The sequence below is a fragment of the Bubalus kerabau genome, chromosome 19 (genome assembly GCF_029407905.1).
Source record: "Bubalus kerabau isolate K-KA32 ecotype Philippines breed swamp buffalo chromosome 19, PCC_UOA_SB_1v2, whole genome shotgun sequence".
Lineage (NCBI taxonomy): Eukaryota > Metazoa > Chordata > Mammalia > Artiodactyla > Bovidae > Bubalus > Bubalus kerabau.
Window position 1 is genome coordinate 17,008,774 of NC_073642.1, and position 24,724 is coordinate 17,033,497.

The following is a 24,724-nucleotide window of genomic DNA, read 5'->3' on the forward strand; positions in this document are numbered from 1 at the left end:
GATCTTCCCGACCCAGGGATCAAACCCACATCTCCTGCATTGGCAGGCGAATTCTTTTTACCACTGAGCCACCAGGTTAAGCCCCTCAGCTTGATACGTTTCTTATAGGATAGAGCTGAGTTCACTCGTGTCACTGTTCATGCACCGTGGCAGCCCATGCTGGCCAGAAGCACCTCTCTCACTTCATGTTTATTGAACCTTTTATGAGACTGCCTATGATAGACAGACTGATGGCCCCCCGGAGATGTCCACATCTTTTTCTGTCTGTGAATAAGTTACCTTATGTGGCAGAAAGGACACTGCAGATATGATTAAGGACCTTGAAGTGGGGAGAGTACTTTGAATTATCCAGGTGGGCCAGTCTAACCACAGGGGTCCTTAAAAGCATAGAATGTTTCCTGACTGTGGTGTGTGCGTGTTAGTCACTCACTCATGTCCGACTTTTCTTGACCCCATGGACTGCAGCCCTCCAGGCTCCTCTGTCCATGGAATTCTCCAGGCAAGAAAACTGGAGTGGGTTGCCATTTCCTTCTCCAGGGTGACTGGCCAGAGGGGGATTGAATAAGGGTCAGAGAAGTTTGATTTTGTTTACTTTGAAGGTGGAGGGAAAGGGCTGCAGCCAAGGGATACAGGCACCCTCTAGAAGCTGCAAAAAATGACGGGACAGATATTCCCCGAGACCCTTCAGAATGGGATGCAGTCCTGTCCTCCCGCCACTTTGGTCTGTAGCCGGTGAGAGCCATGTTACTGGATTTCTAGCCTACAGAACTGTAAAGTAAGACTTTCTGTTGTTGTTTTACAGCACTAGGTTTGTGGTAGTTTTCTCATGGAAGCATGAGCACTATCATCCATTGTGTCTTATTGTGCTATATGTCTGCTTTCATGTCTTTTTCACCAGGTTTAAGCTCTGTGAGAGCAGGACTATGTTGATTTTCACCTCTGTCCTCAGCATGTAGTACGAGTGCCAACACGTTGTCAACACCCAACAGTTTGAGCATACGAACTGGCTAATACAGTGACAGCGTTGCTCTGTCAGGCCTGACTCTTGTGACCCCATGGTCTGTAGCCTGCCAGGCTCTGTCCGTGAATTCTCCAGGCAAGAATCCTGGAGTGGGTAGCCATTCCCTTCTCCGGGGGATCTTCCCAACCAGGGGATTGAACCTGGGTCTCCTGTACTGCAGGCGGATTCTTTACCGTCTGAGCCACCAGGGAAGCAGTACTCGTGTCCTTCTTGTGTCCATCTTCTAGGATTTTTGCCACATAAATTCCCCAAGCCACTTTTTGAGTTAATATTTTCTCATTTTAAATAGTTTTTCTGTCTCCTTTTCCCTGTTAACTTACTTTTCTACTGCTCCTGTTTTTTCCTCTAGCTCTCTCTCTTTTTTTTAATATTTGGTCAGGGGCAGGAGGGTGCACACAGTGTGGCCTGTGGGATCTTAGTTGCCCAACCAGGGATCAAACCTGTGCCCCAGCAGTGGGAGCACAGATTCTTAACCACTGAATCACTAGGGAAGTCCTTCTGTTCCTGTTTTCTTTAACTATGGTGGTTCCTTTCCTGTTTTTTTTTTTTTTTTTTGCTTCCAGTACAGTCTGTCTTACATCATTTGCAGGTGACAATTTAGAATAGCATTGTCCCTTAGGAGAGAATCTTGTATAGATACAGTCTTAATCAGTCCTTCTTTACAGGTAGTGTGTACTTCTTTCTCACAAATCTGAACCAAAATTTTACTTAAGTAATTTCTATAAATGAAACAATTACTGATTTTCCCACTCTTTTTGTTAAACTGCATTCCGTGTAAATCTAGCATGAATTTCTGGTCCACTTAGCCTGTCATTTATCAACCATAAATTCTTGGTAAAATACAAGAACAGTATAAAGGTACTAGAGAGCAACCAACAGAGTGGATTCTGTAGGGCAGTTGACTTGTGGAAGCTTTCAGTCCGTGGGTGATTTCTCATTTTTAAGTTCATAGGAAAGCCCTAGTATTTATATTTTTGGCTTGTATCACCAGAAGGCACAGTTCAGAACAATCATAGCCATTGAACAGGAAGGAACAATTCAGGAGAGGAGAGAGCCCCAAGAGGAGGTGCCCCAAATTCTATGTAGAAATTGTATTCAGACTCTGCCTGACCCCTGATCCATGCATGAACAGGGCAGCCAAGCTAAGGCTTAAACTGTAGATGGGGGTTGCCATCCAAGATGCAGAAGTTTGTCGTCTGAGTTCAATTAGCTGCTTGCTAAAACAAACAACAAAAACAGAGATTCTTTGGAGGAATTACATAATTCAAAGTCTCTGTAGTATCCAGGATATGTTCTAAAATTACTCAAAATGTGAAGTAACAGGAAAGTGACCCATTCTCCAAAGAAGTCTAATCAGTGGAGATTGATCCCAGTATGTCCCAAATCTTGGGTTGAGGGGAGGAGGGTTTTTAAGCAGCTGTTGTTACTATACTCAGTTATGTACAGGGAGATCTACTTGTAATGGAAAACTATGAAATCTCAGAACCAAAATAGAACGTATGAAGAAAACCTGTCTGAAATAAAAACTTTAAAAGATAAGTCTAACGGAAGAGGATAGACCAAAGAATCACCGAACTTTTAGATCAGCAGAAAGAATCCAAAGACCAGAGAGCTGAAAGACTGAAATGGAAATGAACAGAACCACTGAGCCCTGGGGCAGTTTTTAAAGGGCCTGTAATATGCCTGCAGTTGAAGTTCCAGAAAGAGGAGAGGAGGAGAATGGGACAGAGTTATTTGAGGGAATATGGATACCAGTATTGACTAAATTTAGTGAATTAACCAGAAATCATTACTGTTTGACATTGTTTATGAGAAGAAAGGGAAAGGGGGTGATGGCCGTAGAGCCCAGGAAGGATTGAGGCCATCTCGCCCTCCTTTCTCCCGAATGTCGGGTCTTACCTTACCTGACTGATGTCATCCCTAGGGCGTTTGTTTCTGGGCCTTTCAGGTCTACACTGTCAGGAGATCAGGAGGTTAATTTGCAGCCAGGACTGAATTGCAGAGTGGGACGATCGAGTGGTTTTTGAAACGCGCGAGGGCTGCTTTCTTGGGGAGGTCTGCAGTGAGCACTGGGTCCTTTTGTGCGTGCACTTTGCCTGTCTTCTTGGCTTTCCTTTCCTGCTGCCCTCTTGTTTCTGAGAAAAGAGCCCGATGCACATGAGCTGGACTGGCTACGCCAAAGGCAGTGAGTCCTGTTGAGATCCCAGTCAGCTTTGGCAGAGTCCAGCCACGTGGGAGACCTTGGTCGGGTCTTTGCTTTCCTCTCCTAGATGCTGATGCTGGGGGCAGGGCTTGGACTCATTTGGTAATGAGTCAGTGTTAATGTGCCTAGACTGAAATGTGGAAGCCACAGTCCTGTAATTCTGACCTTAACCTTTAAAAAAAAAGAAGCCTGCCAGCATGCTCACATCCAGCTAGTGTGCACTGGTGAGACCGTGCTGATTGTTCAAAGTTTGAAATACTGCCCCAAGCCCTTGTTCCCATCCTCCTCGCTCTGTCTGCCCATGGAAACCACGCTCCCCCTGAAGCTGGCCACCACTGACTCACCCACCTGTGACCCAGCAGCCGAAGGGGTCAAGTCTGGCATGAGGGCTAGGTGCCTCTGCTAGGCTTTATCAGACTAGTGAGTTCCTTGGCCATAAATTTCCCAGCCTCGGCCTGTCTGTCCCTCTAGTTCTCACGTCCATCCATGTGAGGGCAGCAGTATGTGTCCTATATAGGCGTTGGAAATTTGGGGAGATAGTGTGGTCTAAGGATTAAAAAGGAGTTTTGGAGTCAGACTGACCCCAGAGTCTACCGGTTTTGTGCAGGATGTCTTTAGATAAGTTCCTTGAACCCTGACGTCCATTTTCTTGTAGAATAGGGATAATACCCATCGAAGCTTAAAATAATCTGTATATGCTAATTACTTTAATTTAATTGATTTAAATAAGATAATATGGTAATAGGCTTCTTGGTTTCATCATAGCTGTTAGGTCATCTCTAATTTTGTACATTTTTGTGTAATTCTGTTTTATTTAATTAATTAATTTTACAGGAGGACTCTAAAACCGATAGTTTTTCTCATTCTTACCTATCTTTACAGAGAGCTGACTGATGATGTTCAGAGGTACAGTTGGGTTGCCCAAGAATATGCAGTGATTTTGGAGCCCAAGAAAGTAAAGTCTACCGATGTTTCCATTGGTTTCTCCATCTATTTGCCATGAAGTGATGGGACCGGGTGCCATGATCTTTGCTTTTTGGATGTTAAGTTTTTTTTAAGACAGCTTTTTCACTCTCCTCTTTTACCTTCATCAAAAGGCTGTTGAGTTCTTCACTTTCTGCCGGAAGGATGGTGTCATCTGCATACCTGAGGTTGTTGATACTTCTCTCTTGATTCCAGTTTATGCTTCATCCAGCCCAGCATTCTGCATGATGTACTCTGCATATAAATTAAATGAGCATGGTAATAATATACAGCCTTGATGTACTTCTCCTTTCCCGATTTGGAACCAGTTTGTTGTTCCATGTCTGGTTCCATCTGTTGCTTCTTAACTTGCATACAGGTTTCTCAGCAGATAGGTAAGGTGGTCTGGTATTCCCATTTCTTGAAGAATCTTCCAGAGTTTGTAGTGGTCCATATAGTCAAAGGCTTCGGTGCAGTCAATAAAGCAGAAGTAGATGTACTCTGCTACCATTCAGATATAGATTAAGTACGAACCTCTTTCAACCCAAGGACACTGTGACTATTAAGCAGCATGTATTAAATAACACAGCGGATCTGTTTTAATAACCATGCATGTAAACTTTGGCCAGGACACCTTCGATCCTAAACAGAAAGTCTCAGAATACTAGCCTGGGGATTATAGTTTGTTATATAGGGGAATAAACTGATGCCTAGAGAGATTAAATGGCTTGTACAAGGTTTTTCTAAATTCTTACTTAGCTTACAGATTTTTAAAAGTAGCTTTTCCCTGTTCAAAATAACTTCTCTCCTGCCTCTCTGCCTTTGCCGTTATAACTAATGAAGTCGGTGTGTCCTAATCAATTTTTTGGAGATATTTGTCTTCCTGAGTTGTAGGAATTCTTTATATATTCTGAGTACATGTCCTTTGCCAGATATGTTTTCCAAAGAACAGAAAGAAGTTACTGATTTTGTTAGCAGTTATCGTTTTGTTTTGTTTTTTTTTTTTCTCTCGTTAATGTTTTTTGTGTTCTGTATAAGAAATCTTTGCCAAACTGAAGGTCACGAGCATTTTCTCGTGTGTTTCCTGTGAGAAGTTCTCTCTCTCAGATTTAGGTTTTCGGTCTGTTGGAGTTAACTTCTACAGCTGATGTGAGGTAAGGGCTGACATTCATTGTTTGCTTAAGGATACCCACTTGTTGCAGCACCATTTGTTGGAAAAAACCCATCTTTTCCTTCCCGAATTACTTTTTGTGTGGGTCTTTTTCTGGGGTATCCTGTTTCTTTGGTCTTTATCCCTCTCCTTAGACCAGTACTAACCCTGTGTTAGTTAAGATAGCTTGATAGCTTTGTGGTTAAGTCTTGAGGATGGTAGTGTAAACCCTCCAACTTTGTTCTTTTTCAAAATTCATATGGATATTTTAGGTCATTTGCATTTTCATGTGCATTTTCATATCATCTTGATTTCTGTAATGAATACTGCTTTTTATTGTTTCATTGGAAATGCACTAAATCTGGAGCTCAATTTGGGGAGAGTTGGCATTAAACTATGATGTGTGTTGGCAAAAAAGTATGATTTTTTTTATGTTTTAAAATATCTTATGTATTTTTTGAAAGTGTATTTTAAATTACAACATTTTGTTCAATTTATACTTAGTATTTCATGGTTTTGGTACTATTATAGATATTTGGAGTTTCAACTTCTAGTTGTCTGTTGTAGCATGTAGAAATACAGTGGATTTTGCTAATGAGGTAGTGTCATTTTTCTATTTTATTTTGTTGATGTGGTGAATTTGCAAAAGCTAAACCAACATTGTATCCCAGGATAACCCAGTTGGGTCATTGCGTATTATCCTTTTTCGTATTTCTGGATTTGAATTAGTAACATTTTATTATTAAGGGTTTTTGTGTCCGTGTTGATGACAGGTTTGGCTTGTATGTTTTTTCTTATAGTAACTTTGTCTGGTATTAGTATCAGGGTAATGTAAGTAAAGGAAGTTAGAAAACCCCCACACACCCCTCCACTTTTTGATATTGATGTCTTTTTTTTTTTAGCTAATCTTTTTGGTACATGTCACTGATGTCATCTGGGCCAGTTTTCTTTGTGATACATCTTCGCTAAGAATTCAAGTTCTGTAATAGAAATGCGGTGATTCTGGTAGATGTGCTGCTCATAGTAGTCTTAATTTTCCTGTTCCCTGATGACTAATGATACGGAGCATGTTTTCATGTGCCTCCTAGCCATTCATGTATCTTCTTTAGTGAAAAAGGGCCATTTTTAGTTGGGCTCTTAATATTGAGTTGGAAGAGTTCCTTAGAAATCCTGGATGTGAGTACTTTATCAGATATATGATTCGTGGATATTGTCTTTGGCTTCTCAGAGGTAAAGCTATGAATCTTAGTCAAATATGAAATGAACATGTGTTGAAGATTTTATCTAATTCATTTATTAATGGGGTATCCAGCAAGATGTTAAATGTAATATATGATTGCACATATCTAGTAATTTTTTATTGTATATTACACATTCTGGATGATACGTTTAGAGACTTCTCTGTTTTTTATCTTCTTAAAAGTGTTAACTTGTTCTGGCAGGCAGCTAATTGAATTGGATTTAAACTCCTACTTTAATTTGATCTCTGCTCAGTTCTTTCAGCCTCAGAGATTTGCTTTTTGCCGGAAATCTTGCGACTCAGTATATGTACAATTCAGGGGTCTGCCAAGGATTTGGGGAAAGCTTATATGCAGATTTTAAGAATGCAGCTTTCTGCTCTAGTTCTATCTACTGTCTTAAGGGATCTGGGAAGTAACCATCATTGAAAAGCAAAGTAAAAGTGAATCTTTGACTCAGTGCTTTTCTCTTCAGCTTTCTATCTGCTTTTATCTCCTTCCAGTGCCTTGAAACAGTAGCTTTTGTATTTTAGTCAGTTACAATTGCTTATCCAGGAGCACATCTTCCCTGGTGCCTTAGCAGAAATGAATCTGGCTGCAGTGCAGGAGATTCAGAGACACGGGTCCGATCCCTGGGTCGGGAAGATCCCGTGGAGGAGGAAATGGCAACCTGCTCCAGTATTTTTGCTTGGAGAATTCCAAGCAAAACTTGAAGCCCACAGAGGAGCCTGGTGGGCCACAGTTCATGGAGTCGCAAAGAGTCAGACTCGAGTGAGCTGCTAACATGCTCACTTCCACTTTTGTGAGAGGAAGTGAGCAAGGAAAGGTCTTTGAGAAGGGAGGTGATCTAGAAAGGAATTAGATAGGTTAGGTAAGGGGGTTAGTAAGGTGAGGTTGCAGAGAGTCAAGACACTGGAAGCCACTGAGCATGTATACACGCAGGCGCAGTGATCTAATATAGGGTAATTGGCTTTTATTTTTTTGTCAACGTTTTAAATAATGACACTCTTTTTCGGTCATCTGCAGTTAACTTTCCATAGTATATATCTTTCAAAGAGGGACTGGAAGCCTAACTCAAGACTTCAGATTTTTGAAAGTGAAATAAATAGGTTGATTTGCTCTGTAAGATTTAAAAAATGTTTTCCTAGCTTCCTGTCTGTTTTGACCTGACTCCTTGAAGGGCAGAGCTTGTCTTCATAAGTGCAGCTGATGCTGGCCCTGAGTGGGGTGTTTCGTTGTGTTTGTTAAAGCTCCAGGCCTCAGGCTGTTAGCCCATAAGGAGTGTCTCCTTGGAGATTTCATAACTGAGTTTTTAGATTCCCCAGCCCTTTGGTGTTCTTTTTTTTCTCTTGGACTGGGTGGGGAGGTATTCTGTGGGTGGCTGCATTCTTGACTTGCTCCTTGCTCTGACCTGGGATAGCCATCAAGGTCTGTAATGAAAGGTCACAGAGCCTGTCTCTGGTCTGTCCATTTTGCTTTTAACTGCTTTGTGTTTTAATGTTCTGTTCACTTGAGTAGCAGACTTCAAGACTGCTAATCAGCTGTATGAAAAGTCAGTGTACGTGCCAGGTATGGATGGTATGGATGGTATGGTTCTTACTGGTACTTACGGTTTGTAGGATTTAGTATCGTACCAGCAGAAATGGGGCTCTTCACTGGGACTGCAGTTTCGAATGGGAAAGACTCCCTGTTCATTCCCTTGAAGCCTGGGCGTTGGTTTTGAAGCTTGATTATTTGCTTTATTAGAGTTTTGTCGCATTTCAGGGAAAACATTCTCAGAAGTTCCTGTTGCTTACGTAACAGCAGCTGAATTTTGGGGGCCAGCAGATTTTAGTTGGCGGATGTTAGCCTGTGTTTGTGTAAAAGCGAGTTTGTCCATTCCCCGCCAATTCTCAAGCTTGTAAACATTTCCATTTGGAGGTGGGTAGAAACATGTTGGTCTGTTGAGTTGCATTACTTGTTGGGTGATTGCGAAGCTGACTTTTCCTGTAGGCCATTACCTACTCCTGTGGGAAAACAGAATAAGGCACGTCTATAAAGTAGTCGAAAACGGTTGAGTTTTGCGGGAGATGAAACAGATGAATTAGTTACAGAGAACTGCTGAACAAGTATGTCTTTGCCTTCTTCCTCTCCCATCAGTCTTTTATTGGTGAGGCACTGCTTCTACCACCAAGCATTTTCCATTTAAATTCTTCTCATTCTCACGGGGTTTAGTCCCCAGCTCACAAAATCACCTTTCTGCCTCCTTGCTTGTAGACCTAAGGTACCCAGTGTTTCTATTCATGAAATTATGATGTGTTAAAGAGACATGGATCTCTTCACTTGTGAAGTGGATTAATGTGAGGATTTGTAGGTGCTTGACGCAGTTAGAAACTCTTTGTTAAGCGCCAGTAAAGATGATGGTGATGGCAGTTAGCTCTGCTTAGCTGTTAAGGTGTAGGGTGTCAGGAACGTAGAATTTACGGGGTTTGCCTTTTGGGTGAGCCAACAAGAACACCCATTGAGGAATGAAGTGGGAGAACCGTGCGGTACCTGTCAGTGAGGGACAGACACACTGGGTGCTTTTCGACGAGTGTGAATTCTGCAAGCCAGTGCGTGCTCCTTACCACCAATGTTATTCCCAGCATACACTTCAGAGAGAGAGAACGGGGGAGGAAGGAGTATTTTTCCTTTAAAACGCCCTTGGTTGAATTTCAAAAGTGGATTTCAGATGCCAGGAAGCAGCTTGTAACGAGAGGATGAGGTCAGTTGGTATAATTGGAGCTAGTTGATAATTCCTTTACTCTGTTCTCTGAACATTTAGTGTTTCTATTTCTGTAGAAACACACGAGCTAGAAAATGACTAGGTCTCTCCATAGATACGTCGTGTGTCCAACTGGAGAGGGAGGCGCACAGGACGAGGGAGATGAGGGTCAGAGCCCAGAGCCAGCCTCAGCTTGCATCCCTGCTGAGCCTGCAGTAGGTCCCGCGGCCATTGCGTTCTGTTTAAAAGCCTCTGAAGGTTATTTTAGAAATGCCATCTTCAGTTTGATTGTACCAGCACTTGGGCAGGGGAACAGAGGGGAAGAAAGAGGAACCAGGAATGTATTTTTAAAACTCTGGAAAAAAAAATTGACCTATGAGCTTCTACCTCAAGGGGCAGGGGCTGAGACCGCTGGCTTGCGGTTTTCACCATCTTACTTCCTGCTCTGCCACAGAGTCAGCTGTTCCTGGGCCCACGTTTGCTGGTTGAAATCACCCTTTTCATTTTATTCAAGTCACTTAGAGGGAGAGGCGGCACCAACTGAGGTTTCAGCTCTAAGCTTCCAAACAGGTGGTTAGTCGAGCGGCCTCCGTGTCTCAGAGATTCTGCTGTTGCTGCAAGTAGGGAGTCAGGGTTCTGCTTTGCGGTTGCCTTCACCTTGCATGGCTTCCTTGGTGGGTGTCCGGAGCCAGGGGTGCTGGCTGGGTTCGTGCCTGTGAAGGACGGTGTATAGAGAGAGAACACCTGTTCTGTCACCGCTGTACCGAAGCGCTGCCCACGTTTGACTGACCTCAGTTCTCTCCCCCTGGGGGCCCTGTTACTCTGTCAGCTCAGTCCTAGTATTCACCAGGGGGCGGGGTGTTTGTTACCTCTCCTCTTTGCCCCCTCCCCCCCCCGGGGGTCTTTGCAGCAGCTGTGGCTGTGAGTCTTTCGGAGCAGTGAGAGTCCTTGTCCGTCTTCTCACTGCGACTGATCCAGCACTGAGCCCGCTGATGCTGCAGTGGGGTAGGGTCCCCGGGGGCCTGTGTAATTTATGCGGAGAGTCAGAAAGTCAAAGATCTCAGCTCTCAGGCGAGTTTATTTGGACTGTTTATAGTTTGTTGCTCTGTCCACAGTCCCTTGTCTAGAGTACACTCACATTCTTGATGGCGTGAACTCTTTCCTCTCGGTGCCTTTCCCATGCCTTCTATCTGGCATCTTTTACGTCCGTCTTCGCCATCCCTTCCACATCAGAGTGGCTTCTGGACAGGCTGGGCCCTTGAAGACACCTGTACAGGGACCTGCTCACCTACCCCACCCCACTCCCACTTAACAAAACCTGCAAAGCCACAGTTTTACTTTTGGGACAGTACGTCAGGCAGCCTTTTACTCTTTTTCCTCCACATTAATTTACCTTTTGATTGTAAAGATTTTAAGCAGCCAAGTGAAGCATTGATGATGATCAGATTATTAGCACTTGGGTCATTCTGTGATAATATTGATTGTATGAAACACACACACACACACACATATATTGTATTCTGAAATGTAAAGGAGAGGGTACTGTGTAGTAGAGCTTGACTTTCTCTAGCTGTTTTTTGTACATTCTAAATATATTAAGTATTTGAAGTTTCACAGTGCAAAGCAGTACTGTCTTTTTGTACGTTAGCTAGAAGCATCAATTCATTGTCATGCATTTTGTCATGCGCCACTTGCCTCCACACATAGCTAGAAATGCTAAATGTTTTAAAGCAACAGTTTTCTTTTTTAACTTAGTTCAAGCAGGGAAATTAATTTTCCATTTCTTATTGTGTAAGTTATTAATATATGTGATCCTCTACGAGTTTCCTTTTAAGAGGAATTCAGAAAACTCGAGATTCAGGGAGTAATCTCGGAAGTTTCTCTTAGCCCTGTTATTTCTAATTCCAGAACAAGTGTAATATCACCTAAATTTAGCCAGGCAATTAACCTTTTAAAACATTAGCTTTAAACTGTTTTCAGTGAACTGATCAAGTGAGGAGAATTTGCAGAGCACGTTGTCATTGATTTTCAGTTCAGCCGAGATCTCCTCTTACCAATTCTTTCCCTTAGTTGTCAAACACCTGTGTTTGTTTTGTGACACTGTGTGTCCAAATTGAGAGTGAGTTGGCTTTATTAACATCCAAACAGAATTAGACACAATTCTTTTAAAGCACCATTTTCAAAATGCATAGGCACTTCCTCCTCTATTGTGGACCCCGAGAGTGCAGCGTTACACTCGCTTTGCGCATGACTTGGGGAGAGTTCACTGAGAGAGACCTTCCTATAGAGTGACAGGGCCGGGATTGTTATGTCAGAACATGGGTACATGTTGGTCTTCAAGTAGCCGAATTCTCTGCTGAAACTGCTGATCAAGTTATCACAGGTTCTACAGTATGTACGGTTCCATGTGGCTTCCAGATTGTTAGAAGGAGGGGTGATAATTTTCATGTGCTTTTAGTTGACTGGCCCTAGTTGTTTCTTCCTAAACTAAGTTTATCAGTAATTAAAAAAATTACTCTCTGCTCATTGTATGATATAAAAACAAAATGACTCCCCAAGGGATATTTTATGAATAGAAATTCTCCTTTAAAAATGAAAGTCTTCCCTTAAGTTAATAGAGTGATTTTTTTTTTAAACCCACTGCTGCTACTGCTGCTAAGTCACTTCAGTTGTGTCCGACTGTGTGTGACCCCATAGATGGCAGCCCACCAGGCTCCCCCGTCCCTGGGATTCTCCAGGCAAGAACACTGGAGTGGGTTGCCATTTCCTTCTCCAAAGCATGAAAGTGAAAAGTGAAAGTGAAGTCGCTCAGTCGTGTCCGACTCTTGGTGATCCCATGGACTGCAGCCTACCAGACGCCTCCATCAATGGGACTTTCCAGGCAAAAGTACTGGAGTGGGGTGCCATTGCCTTCTCCGAAACCCACTAGTGGGCTGCTGAAAAGTATTTGAGTTTCTTTGACTCTATAAAATTTTCATTTAATTATGTAATACACAAATTTCTTTTACTCAAAGTCTTTATTGTTCAAAAACCTTCCCTCCCATTTTGCGATGGTTAAACAAACCTTGTGTTTTCAAATACCATTATTCTTAAATACCATTATTTGAAGACCTACTACTGGAGAATTATAATATTGAAGGCAGTTATTTATCCTCGCCGTATGAACAATTTAAAAGCTAATGTTGACATCCTTAGCATCTGCTTCTGATACACTCTTCTGCCTGCCCCTTGTGGGAATGATCCGATAGTTCTTTTGTCACGCACCATGACCAAGAAGGCGGTCTGCGGGTCACTGTGAAATGATTTCTAACCAAATAGCCACTCCAGGCCTTGGGATTTGTCCAGGTGAGGTCCTCCAGCTTAGTAATGTCTGCATTTGTGTGCGCGCCCACTGGCCTAGATTTAGTCTTTCCAAGTAGTTTATAACTGGTTCGGCCCATTTTATTGCTTGCTTTTTGGATGATACAGGTTGGGGAGGATGAAGGAAGTAGAAAGGCCTCAACTTGGCAGTCTCTTTACAGGATGTCTCTTTTAACCCCTGCTGAGGTTAATTTACATAAAACCCAGCTGTGTGTGTGTGCGAAGTTTTCTAAATTTAAAGTTTATTCTTATTACCATAGTGATAAGATTGTCAGCACTCCTGAATTTACGGTCTTGCTCTCCTCTATCTGGGCGTCCTGGCAGCTCACAGTTCCGTTTCCTTTGGGTAACAGGATGCAGCTGGCGGCTGGATTCTCACCTGTGGAATAGCCCTTTGGAGCTCTCTCCTCCGTGTAGGTCTCTGCAAAGCAGCAGAAACCATTTTTGCAGGAAACCACAGGCCTGTGTTAAACACCAAGGGAGCATTGAAATAACATGTGTGAGTGTTCCTCTTCCCGAAGGTACCAATCACCGTGGAGCGCTGCCTTCTGCCCTCCCCTTGGCTTTGAGGTTCTTGTTTAGTTAGCTGATGCTCACTCCCCCTTTCTCTCGTCTCTGTTACCTCTCCGGCCAACTGAGCAAGTTGAACCAGGCTGGATTTCATAATGAGCTACTAGGTAAGCCTTCTGGGACTTTCAGATATTTTGGGGAAGATTGATTTTTGTTCTTACATGCTGTGGACCCTTGGCCATCAAATGGTATGGGGAAGCTCATTCATTTGTCTGTGATGGTCATGTCAGTCAGGAGTCTCTTTAGTATTTACTGGGTGCTCAGTACCGTGCCAGATGCTGTCAGGAGCCGTGGTGGTATGGAGGAGGAGTGCTCCAGAGGACTCTGCTGTGTGGCAGGCCAGCATAAACAAGCCGAGGGGAAAAGGCAGGCACGGGATAAAGGGGGAGAATACCAGTGTGTGACTTACTGCTGACTGTGTGGATTAGCCTATCAGCAGTAATCAGCAGGGCGGAGGGTATTATCTTGAGCCAGAGGAGTGAGCACTGGGCCGAGGGTGGAGCATGCAGAGGGTGTGTAGGAGCTGCAGGGCTGCTGTGGGGGGAGAGGAGCGCTCAATAAGGCGGTACAGATAGTGCACCGAACAGTATTTGGAGAAGTCAGGGTGGGTCTCTGGGGGAGCCTGGATGACCTCTCGAGGTCACCGGGGATGAAGGGCATATTTAATAGAGTGCGGTGTCTGGTGGGGTTCCCATTTCTCTCATCAGTACCCTTCATTTAGAATTCAGGGTCAGCACGGCCATTAGGATGGTCCAAGAGAAATGCTCCTTGAACATGATGTGAGATTAATGCTGAGAAGACTAAAGACATAACTCGTGCCAGGCAGTAACGATAGGAACGGAATTTATTGAGTATTTTCTCATTGCTTAGTATCGTATAAACATTTCATATACGTCTTTTATTCTTAGGTCTCCCCATTTTACACATGAGACTGAAGCTTGGCAGTTAAACAGCTTGTTGGAGGCACTGCAGCCAGAAGTGTAAGAGCTGTACAGCTCAAATCCAACTCCGTGTCCTTCTCTGAATTGTATTGCCTTTCTCATTTTTATTCCTGCAGTATTTTAGTTGTTTTTGTTGTTCAGTCGCCACGTCAGGTCCAACTCTTCCTGACTCCATGGACTGCAGCATGCCAGGCTCCCCTGTCCCTCACCATCTCGTGAAGTTTGCCCAAGTTCATGTCCATTAAATCGGTGATGCCATCCAACCATCACATCCTCTGTCGTCCCCTTCTCCTGCCTTCACTCTTTCCCAGCATCAGGGTCTTTTCCATTGAGTTACCTGTTCGCATCAGGTGGACAAAAGTATACAGTATTCTAGTAGGGGCTGCTAAAGAATCCTTAAATGCTAGAAGGTTGTCTTCCCAATCTAGATGGGCACTTTTCAGCCATCTGTTCCTTTAATATCTTTATTATTCATCCAAGTGGCTTATAGAAACACGGGGGAAAATAAATATGATGCCGAATTTTTTGCACAGGAAATGTGCTGAGCTTATTAACCTCCCATTTGGCAGCTGCCCGTCCCAAGCAGCCCATGTGTATGTGCAGATGCGGCATCTGGGCCTGATCCTTCGGGTTCAGGGCTCCCCCTTTAGAAGAACTAACGGGTTAAATGTACTCCCCAAACTGTGATCACTTCCTGTTTTTAGGCTTTTCTCTCCCTTTCTTGGTAGCTCAGTGATAAAGAATCTGCCTGCCAATGCAGGAGACTCGGGAGATCCCTGGATCGGGAAGATCCCCTGGAGAAGGGAATGGCAGCCCACTCCAGTGTTCTTGCCTGGAAAATCCCGTGGATAGAGGAGCCTGAGGGGCTACAGCCCATGAGGTCACAGAGTCAGACACAACTGAGTATCCACGCAGTGCTCCTTTTTATGAGGCCTGCAGATCTTAGCACCGTTGCCTGGAACTTCCTAAAGAGAAGAGGCTGGTGCCCCCAGAGAACCTTCTAAGAGGTAAGAGGTGGCTTACCACTTTGTAGGCAGAGAGGAAGCTGCAGAGTGAAAGCAGCATTTTAGGAAGGTTGAGTCAGAGCCGCACATGGAGCATGGAGAGATTTTCTCAAGGTGATAAGGCCGGGCGCTCAGGTCTACAAGCAGAGACAGGCAGACTGGCGGTGATTCCTGCCTGGGGAAGGAGGTGATGAGGGCTGCTCTGGGACCCCTTCTAATTATAGAGTTCATGGCTCACAGGGTTTGGCTCGGTTTTGGGGTGAGGATCCCAGGGCCCCTGGATATTGATTGGAAAGCCAGTCTTTGCCTGCTGCACCTTGGGGAAGCCACTGTGGGGTTCTAGCCTGGCCTTCCTGGTTGTAACCCACAGCAGATACTTGCACTCTCAGGGTTTGAATTTAGGCTACAGGAGATTACCTTCCAGTGGCACTTTTTATGAGTTGTGAATGATTAGACATTTGAGCTGAGCTTAAAAAAAAACAGAAGACAAAGCAAAACCAAGAAAATGATGGTAATAAAAAAGCAGAGATTTGTTGATGCCGTGTCATCGTACGGCTGTCATTTCTTTGGGCTAGCACTGTGTCACAGTGGTTTTGTGTATTTTCTTCTGCTTTCCTTCCTCGGCAACTTGGAGGCATGTGAATTTACACAAGTGTCTCTCCTGACTTCTTCCCTCACCTCCTGCTTGCTTTTCTCATTCTTCTGCATAGTTGTAAAGAACTAACTGCGCTGTCTTGTCTTTGGCTATTCTGTTCTTGTTTTCTTTCCTTTCTGTATTACACATCTCCTGCTGTGTCTACATATTTAAACCTTCCCTAGCATTGACTGAAGCGACTTAGCAGCAGCAGCAGCAGCATTGGCCTTCTACAATAAGCTATGTCTGGGCTCCACCTTCTAGAGGGTTTATAGCTCCTTCCTGATCCTTGTAAAATTTTTATTGCACTAATCATAATGTACTGTAAATTAAGTATTTAAGTGTGTGTGTCACTTGTGATACTGGTAGGGGCCATGTGTTATTTCCCTATCATGGATCGCAGCCTTGTCATGGCGAAGGAGCTTGTGTAACTCAGTGAAGCTTTGAGTCATGCTGTGCAGGGCCACCCAAGACAGACGGCTCCTAGTGAAGGGTTCTGACAAAACACGGTCCACTGGAGGAGGTATTATTGGCCAGTCACCCCAGTATTCTTGCCCCATGGACTATATGAAAAGGCAAAAAAATATGATACTGGAAGGTTAGCCCAGGTTGGAAGGTGTCTAGTAGGCTACTCAGAAATTCCAGCTGAGTTATTTAAAACCCTAAAAGATGATGCTGTTAAAGTGCTGCATGCAGTATGCCAACAAATTTGGAAAACTCAGCAGTGGCCACAGTACTAGAAAAGGTCACTTTTCATTCCAATTTTAAAGAAGGGCAATACCAAAGAATGTTCAAGGTACCATACCGTTGTGCTCATTTCACATGCTAGCAAGGTTATGTTCAGAATCCTTCAAGCTAGATTTCAGAAGTATGTGAACTGAGAACTTCCAGATACACAAGCTCGGTTTTGAAGAGGCAGAGGAACCAGAGATGAAATTGCCAACATTGTTAGTTCATGGAGAAAGCAAGGGAGTTCCAGAAAAACATCTGCTTCATTGATTAGGTTAAAGTCTTTGACTGTGTGGATCACAACAAACTGTGGAAAATTCTTAAAGAGATGAGAGTACCAGACCACCTTACCTGTCTACCTGAACATCCTGTATGCAGAACAAGAAGCTACAATGGACTGGCTCACAATTAGGAAAGAGTACAATAAGGCTGTATATTGTCACCCTGCTTATTTAACTTCTATGCAGAGTACATCATGTGAAATGCCTAGCTAGGTGAATCACAAACTGGAATCAAGATTGCTGGGAGAGATATTAACAACCTCAGATATACAGATGATATCAATCTAGTGGCAGAAAGTGAAAAGGAACTAAAGAGCCTCTTGATGAAGGTGAAAGAGGATAGTGAAAAAGCTGGCTTAAAACTCAGCATTCAGAAAACGAAGATCATGGCATCTGGTCCCATCACTTCATGGCAAATAGATGGGGAAACAATGGAAACAGTGACAGACTTTATTTTCTTGGGCTCCAAAATCACTGTAGACAGTGACTGCGGCCATGAAATTAAATGATACTTGCTCCTTGGAAGGAAAGCTATGACAAACCTAGACAGTGTATTAAAAAGTAGAGACATTGCTTTGCTGACCAAATTCCATATAGTCAAAGCTATGGTTTTTCCAGTAGCCATACATGGATATGACAGTTGGACCATAAAGAAGGCTGAGTACTGAAGAATTGATGCTTTTGAATTGTGCTGGAGAAGACTCTTGAGACTCCCTTGGACAGCAAAGAGATCAAACCAGTCAATCCTAAAAGAAATTAGCCCTGCCTGATAGCTCAGTTGGTAAAGAATTTGCCTGCAATGCAGGAGACCCCGGTTCGATTTCTGGATCAGAAAGATCGCTGCAGAAGGGATAGGCTACCCACTCCAGTATTCTTGGGCTTCCCTTGTGACTCAGTTGGTAAAGAATCCACCTGCATTGCGGGAGACCTGGGTTAGATCCCGGGGTTGGGAAGATCTCCTGGAGAAAGGAAAGGCGGCCTATTCCAGTATTCTGACCTGGAGAATTCCATGGACTGTATAGCCCATAGGGGTTGCAAAGGGTCGGACACGACTGAGCAACTTTCACTTTCACTTTCACTTTATTCATTGAAAGGACTGATGCTGAAGCTCGAATACTTTGGCCACCTGATACGAAGAGCCAACTCATTGGAAAAGACCCTGATCCTGGGAAAGATTGAAAGCAAAAGGAGAAGAGGGTGGCAGAGGATGAGATGGTTAGATAGCATCACTAACTCAGTGGACATGAATTTGAGCTAAACTTGGGAGATAGTGGAGGACAGAGGAGCCTGACCTGCTGCAGTCCATGGAGTCAGAAAGAGTTGGACATGACTTAGCAAGTGAGTGGTAACAAAGTTATATTTGTCCCTAAAGCTCAGCATCTAGCTGTCCGTGGACTATTTTAAGGGCTCAGTAATATGAGATTATCTACCATTATTAAGTCTTTACCTGCCAGGCAGATGTTATAAACATATATATAGAAAATGAGGCCCAAGTCACTAAAGACTATGGTGTGCTTACCCATATGAATTTTAGAGCAAGTTCTAAGATGAATGTGAGAAAATCAGAGTTTTAAAATTAAATTTAATTTCTTTATTTTAATTAATTGATAAACTTGTGACAAAGTTCTGATTTGTTTTATTCCACGATAATTACTCTAATTGTGTATGTGTGTTTGCCATAAATTCTGGGTCATTCTGCCTACTGGGTAATGCAGCACTGATAAAGAATAAATCAAATGAGTGCGGCTGTTGGGTTTTTGTCTCAGTTTGCTGTATCCTTTTGTTTTCCTGTGAGTATTGCCGTCTGTTAGACTCTGTGTCCTGACAGCCTCTCCGAGGCACCCCCTTCCCCTCCCACCCCTCTTCTGACTAGTGCTTTGCTTTTTTCTTGGTGTGTAGTAAGCACTGTGTCATGAGAGGGTGGGATAGAGCAAGGCTCACTGTGCCGTGAGAACCAGACACCTGATCTGAGTCTCAACACTGTTTCCAAAAGTGTGGGCTGTGATTTCAAAGGAAAACATCACAAGGTTAGGTTTTTTGATTTGGACTCTGATGGTGGAAGTAGGCAGAGAGGGACTGGGCAAGAATTGGCATTATCTGAGAACGTGCCAACAGATGATCATGTGCCCTGAGGTTTGAGCATCACTGCTTAAAGCTCACGGCTCAGTTAATCAGTGAGTGCATCTTTAAACAGAAGAGCTTGGACATATACGAGCTTCCATAAGATTTCCTCAGTTCCTTATTCAGAAAATATACTTGGTATGTGTAGTATTTTTTTTTTTTTTTTTTTTTTGTAGAACTTGACATCCTCACCAGGAAAAGCCTGTCTACCCCTTTGCTGTGCTTCCTTTTCTGTTGTTCAGAATTCCTGGCTCCTGCCCTCAGCCAGTGCATGACATGTTTATAGCCAGCAGCCCAGACTCCTTAGGAATGAAGGAGAGAGTCTTTTGAATCTTGTTGTTTTCCTTGAGGAAGACCTGAATGTTCTGCAAGAATCCAGAGTATGCGTTGTCATTTCCATGTTAACCCCCACCCAGATGTTTGTGGGTTTTGAAGGATTTATTCTAGCCCAGTCGTAGCCAGGTCCCTGGCCATGGAAATTCATCTGAAGCACACTTTTCCATGGAAATACCCTGCAGGTAGAAATACTCTATCTATGCCTGGCTGCATCCCAAACAGCTGTCCTTGCCTTAATGAGACTGGGGTGGTTGTGTTTCCGGGGCAGTTTGCACATCTTTTTTGTGGATTTAGATGCTTCCCTGTTGTGAATGGCAAAAACCAGGCTGAGTTTGTCAGGCGTGGACAGCTAGTCCTTAGGAAAAGAGAGTTTTCAGTATAATTACCTGCTGTGGTGTTGGGGGCACCTGTGACTTGCCCGCTGCCCCTCCTTGAACATTTGGCTTTAACAGGAGCACCTGTTAAAGGCTTCTTTAGTGTAAAGTGTGACTGTGACCGAAGAATAGTGAGTTTGGTTTATGTTTACAGATGTATGGGTGCAGACATTCTTGTTTTAATTGCTTTGCTTTGCTCTAGGGACCTCTAGTAAAGCTGGCAGATTTATTCAGTTTGACATTGAGGGGAAAAAACAGGTCTTTTTACTCCTTTCTAGGTCTGTTGTAACAGGGGACTTATGCCTTTCCTGTATTGAGACATGCTTGCTTTTTTTTTTCTTTTTCTTTTTTTTTTAAGATGGAAAATATCTTTGAGACATATAAAACTGTTGAATGAGGACATAATGTTTCTTTGGATTATTGAGTTGGTTTTTTTTTTAGCTTTTGACCAGGAGTTGGCATTCTGTGATCCACTGGCTGAACCTAGACTTCTGCCTCTTTTAGTAAATAAAGTTTTATTGGAACACGGCCACACCCAGTCATACATATGGCAGCAGAAACCCTATGCCTGCAGAGCTTAAAATATTTACTGTTTGACTTTTTACAGAAATGTTTGCTGACACTTATTAAGGATTCCAATTTTTATTTAGGTGTGTATTTTTTCTTCAGGGCGGGGCGGGGGGGGGGGTTTACCTGGTAAGATTTTGCATTTGTTTGCTCAGGCACATTGGTTGTTGGAAGTGCTTTCTGTCCTGTCTGTCCCGCAAACTAGTCACACAGGCTTATTGTGATCCTGTGTAGTGACTGAGTTTCTGCCCCGTCATTTTTCAGGTAGAGCGAGGTGCAAAACATTCCAGAACTTTTGCTACTGTAAACTTGGTCAGCACTGCACGCCCAGCGCTAGTATATTCTGATGATGGGCTGTGCTTTGCACCCTGTGAGGAAAAGGCTGATGCTAGTTTATGTTAAAGTACAGGAAGGGATCATTGCAAGTCTTTGCTTCTCTAATCAGCAGCACCCTGAGACTTTTTTTTTCCCTCTTTCTCTCTTTTATATTTTTAATAGGAGGATAATTGCTTTTTATTGTGTTGATTTCTGCTGCATGAATCAGCCATAGGTAGACATATGTCCCCGCCCTCTTGAACCTCCCTCTCACCGCTCTGGATAGTCACAGAGCACCTGATTTGAGCTCCACTGTCAAAATGGGAGAAAACAATTGCAAATGAAACAATTGACAAAGGGTTAATCTCCGGAATATATAAGCAGCTTATGCAGATCAACAGCAGAAAAACTAATAGCCCAGTCAAAAAATGGGCAGAAGACCTAAACAGATATTTCTCCAAATAGATGGCCAATAATACATGAAAAGATGCTCAAGGTTGCTTATTATTCAGTTCAGTCACTCAGTCGTGTCCGACTCTTTGCTACCCCATGGACTGCAGCACGCCAGGCCTCCCTGTCCATCTCTAACTTCTGGAGCCTATGCAAACTCATGTCCATCATGTCAGTGATGCCATCCAACCATCTCAACCTCTGTTTTCCCATTCTCCTCCCAACTTCAATCTTTCCCAGCATTGGGGTCTTTTCCAGTGTATCAGTTCTTCGCATCAGGTGGTCAAAGTATTGGAGTTTCAGCTTCAGCATCTGCCCTTCCAATGAATATTCAGGACTGATTTCCTTTAAGATTGACTGGTTGGATCTCCTTGCAGTTCAAGGCTACTCATTATTAGAGAAATGCAAATCGAAAATACAATGAGGTATCACCTCACACCAGTCAGAAAGCCCCTCACCAAAAAATCTACAAATAGTAAATGTTGGAGAGGGTTTGGAGAAAAGGGAAGCCTTTTGCGTTGTTGGTGGGAATGTCAATTGATTACAGCCATTATAGAGAACAGGGTGGAGATTCTGTAAGAAACTAGGAATAAAACTACCTGCCAGCAGTGTGGGCAGTGCGGGAGACCTGGGTTCGATCCCTGGGTTGGGAAGATCCCCTGGAGGAGGGCACAGCAACCCCACTCCTGTACTCTTGGCTGGAGAATCCCATGGACAGAGGAGCCTGGGAGGCTGCAGCCCATAGGGTCGCAGAGTTGGGCACGACAGAGCGCACAGTGAGGGGGCATGGACGCAGCCTCGGTGTCCACCCTGAGACTTCTTGCGTGTGGGCGTTGTGGCAGGGCGTGTAGACATACAGGATTGACACAGCTGCATTAAAACTGGGGGAGCCTGTTTTGACATAAAGTGAACATGTTCCATTTATACAGCAGCAAAGTGTTTGGTTTTTCTTGGAGCATTTTGAAATAAAACTCAAAATGTGGGATGAATAAATACACTTACTGTGCTTGTTATTACTATTATTTCACACACACCCGAGTTTATGACTTCCCCAAAACTGTAACAGGTTACTGTGGAGTGGCAGAGTTGGTAGACATACCTAATATTATACCATTTAAATCTTTGCATTTTGATAGTTCATTTTCTTCATGGTCTCTTTCAAATGGCGTGCAGCCTTGACTGGCCGCACAGCGTCAGTCACATGTTGTGCTTGTGAAGTCATTCACTAGTTTGATATCAGAGACAGAAAACATTTTAAGATTTTCTCTTAAAATTCCTTGCTCAAATGATTGGATAGACATGGTGCTCTTAATTTTCCTCTTGAGAAAAAGTCTGTTGACAAAGCAAAGACTCCAGTGGTCTCCAAACTGGGCTTGGGGTATAGGTTGGTTTTCAAGTGCGTTTGCTCTGACTGAGAAGATTGCCTTCCTGTAATACGTAGTCTCCTTTTTTAGAACACAGTTCTCAAGTAAATTAAGTCTGTTTAAATGTGTGAAATAAGTTGATGCACTGTATATAGCAAGTGTTTGATGGTTTAGCATCAGAACTCTTGAGTTCTCGGTTTTAGGACCAGTTTGAGGGTCTTTCATCTATTAATTTGTATTAACTTGCTTTCTTAATCTCTTTCGCTGTGGGGGTAAAACTCACCCCAGGAGGCCTTCCCTCAGCCTCGTATTTAAAACTGTATCCTACTCATTGCCTGTCCCCTTTTCACTGATGCTTTCCCGTAGCTCTCACTAGTGCTTTTTCTCTGTTGGTCCTCAGATAAGCTCTGTTTGTACTCTCAATGCCTTGAGCAGGGTGCCCAGCACACTGTAGATGCCCAGTGATGCTTGAATTAACGAAGTTGAGGAGAGTCTGTGCTGTCTGTAGAATGAGGGCTAGAGGCAGGCAGGGCAGGTCAGTTGGTGACATCAGACTGGGCTTGAATTCTAGGTTCATCCACCTCTTATGGTGATATTAAGTAATTCAGTCATTGAAAGGAAACACCCCCCTCCCCAACCAGTGAGATGGGAAAAAAATGGGGAAAATAGTAGTATTTTAGGGGATTAAAAATGGTGTTGGAGGGACTTCCCTGGCTGTCCAGAGGTTAAGACTTCGCCTTCCATTGCAGGGGTGTTGTGGGTTCGATTTTTGGTCAGGGAGCTTAAATCCCACATGCTTTGTGGCCAAAAAACCAAAACATGAAACAAAAGAAAAATGGTAACAATTTCAATAAAAACTTTAAAAGTGGTCCGCATTAAAAAAAAAATGATATTGGTTTTCAGTTCAGTTCAGTCGCTCAGTAGTGTCCAACTCTTTGCGACCCCGTGAATCACAGCACGCCAGGCCTCCCTGTCCATCACCAACTCTCAGAGTTCACCCAAACTCATGTGCATTGAGTCGGTGATGCCATCCAGCCATCTCATCCTCTGTCGTCCCCTTCTCCTCCTGCCCCCAATCCCTCCCAGCATCAGGGTCTTTTCCAATGAGTCCACTCTTCGCATGAGGTGGCCAAAGTATTGGAGTTTCAGCCTCAGCATCAGTCCTTCCAATGAACACCCAGGACTGGTCTCCTTTAGGATGGACTGGTTGGATCTCCTTGCAGTCCAAGGGACTCTCAAGAGTCTTCTCCAGCACCACAGTTCAAAAGCATCAATTCTTCGGCGCTCAGCTCTCTTCACAACCCAACTCTCACATCCATACATGACCACTGGAAAAACCATAGCCTTGACTAGACGGACCTTGTTGGTAAAGTAATGTCTCTGCTTTTGAATATGCTGTCTAGGTTGGTCATAACTTTCCTTCCAAGAAGTAAGCGTCTTTTAATTTCATGGCTGTAGTCATCATCTGCAGTGACTTTGGAGCCCCCCAAAATAGTCTGACACTGTTTCCCCATCTGTTTCCTATAAAGTGATGGGACCAGATGCCATGATTTTCGTTTTCTGAATGTTGAGCTTTAAGCCAACATTTTCACTCTCCTCTTTCACTTTCATCAAGAGGCTTTTTAGTTCCTCTTCACTTTCTGCCAGAAGGGTGGTGTCATCTGCATATCTGACGTTATTGATATTGGCTATAAAGCTCTATAAATGTTAGTCCTTGCTTTCCCCTGGTTTGTCAGCATTGAAGAAGCGTAAAGGCAGTCTGAATTTAGCAATCGGATGCTTCTAGGGTCATTATCTTGATGACTTCTGACAGATTTATTCTTTCAGCAGCCTGTGTTGCCAGCATAACAATGAACTGTCCCTTTGACCAGTGTGGGTGGACAGACAGTTTGTCAGCCCTCTTTAATCCTCATATCAGAATAACTTGTATGGGTTCTGGCTTTGAAATAAGTTGAGGCGAGTCCACGATTGCAGATAGTTGAGAGGGCATCGTGAGACCCTTCACCCAGATGCAGTGGGCGCGTCAGAGAAGTTTGTTTGTGTTCCTGGTACACAACAGTCATTCTGGGTCTTCTGGCAAATCAGGAAACATCGGAAGGGTGGTAGGTCACCAGTCTGTCTCCATAGATTTCTCCAAACCTTACAGGTCTGGTTACAAGGTGTTACTTCTTGTTTTGGTTTCCACTGATGTTTCTTCTGTTGGATGGTCAGCAATACTTCATAAGTCAGTTAAAGCAAATGGATTTGGTTCGTGCATTTATAGATTCTTTCAGTCTTTTGTCCCAGGCAAGTCTGAACAGGACCTAGAAAGCTGATTAAAAGACTAGTGAGCATGGTGCTTAATTTTAAGTTAAATGGAT

At 43.5% G+C, this 24,724-nt stretch overlaps 1 protein-coding gene across 4 annotated transcripts in view; it reads left to right on the top strand.

The window, feature by feature from the left end:
- The window catches only part of AKAP13 (A-kinase anchoring protein 13), a 322,447-nt gene that overhangs the window by 62,994 nt on the left and 234,729 nt on the right, over positions 1-24,724 (top strand). The window contains exon 1 of one of the 4 annotated variants that reach the window (XM_055556684.1): positions 13,065-13,355. The exons of the other annotated variants lie outside the window; for them this stretch is intronic. Within the exon in view, the coding sequence (XP_055412659.1) occupies positions 13,268-13,355 (88 nt within the window). The 5' untranslated portion in view covers positions 13,065-13,267. Of the gene's footprint in view, positions 1-13,064; positions 13,356-24,724 lie in introns of those variants that run through there. 4 annotated transcript variants of the gene reach the window in all.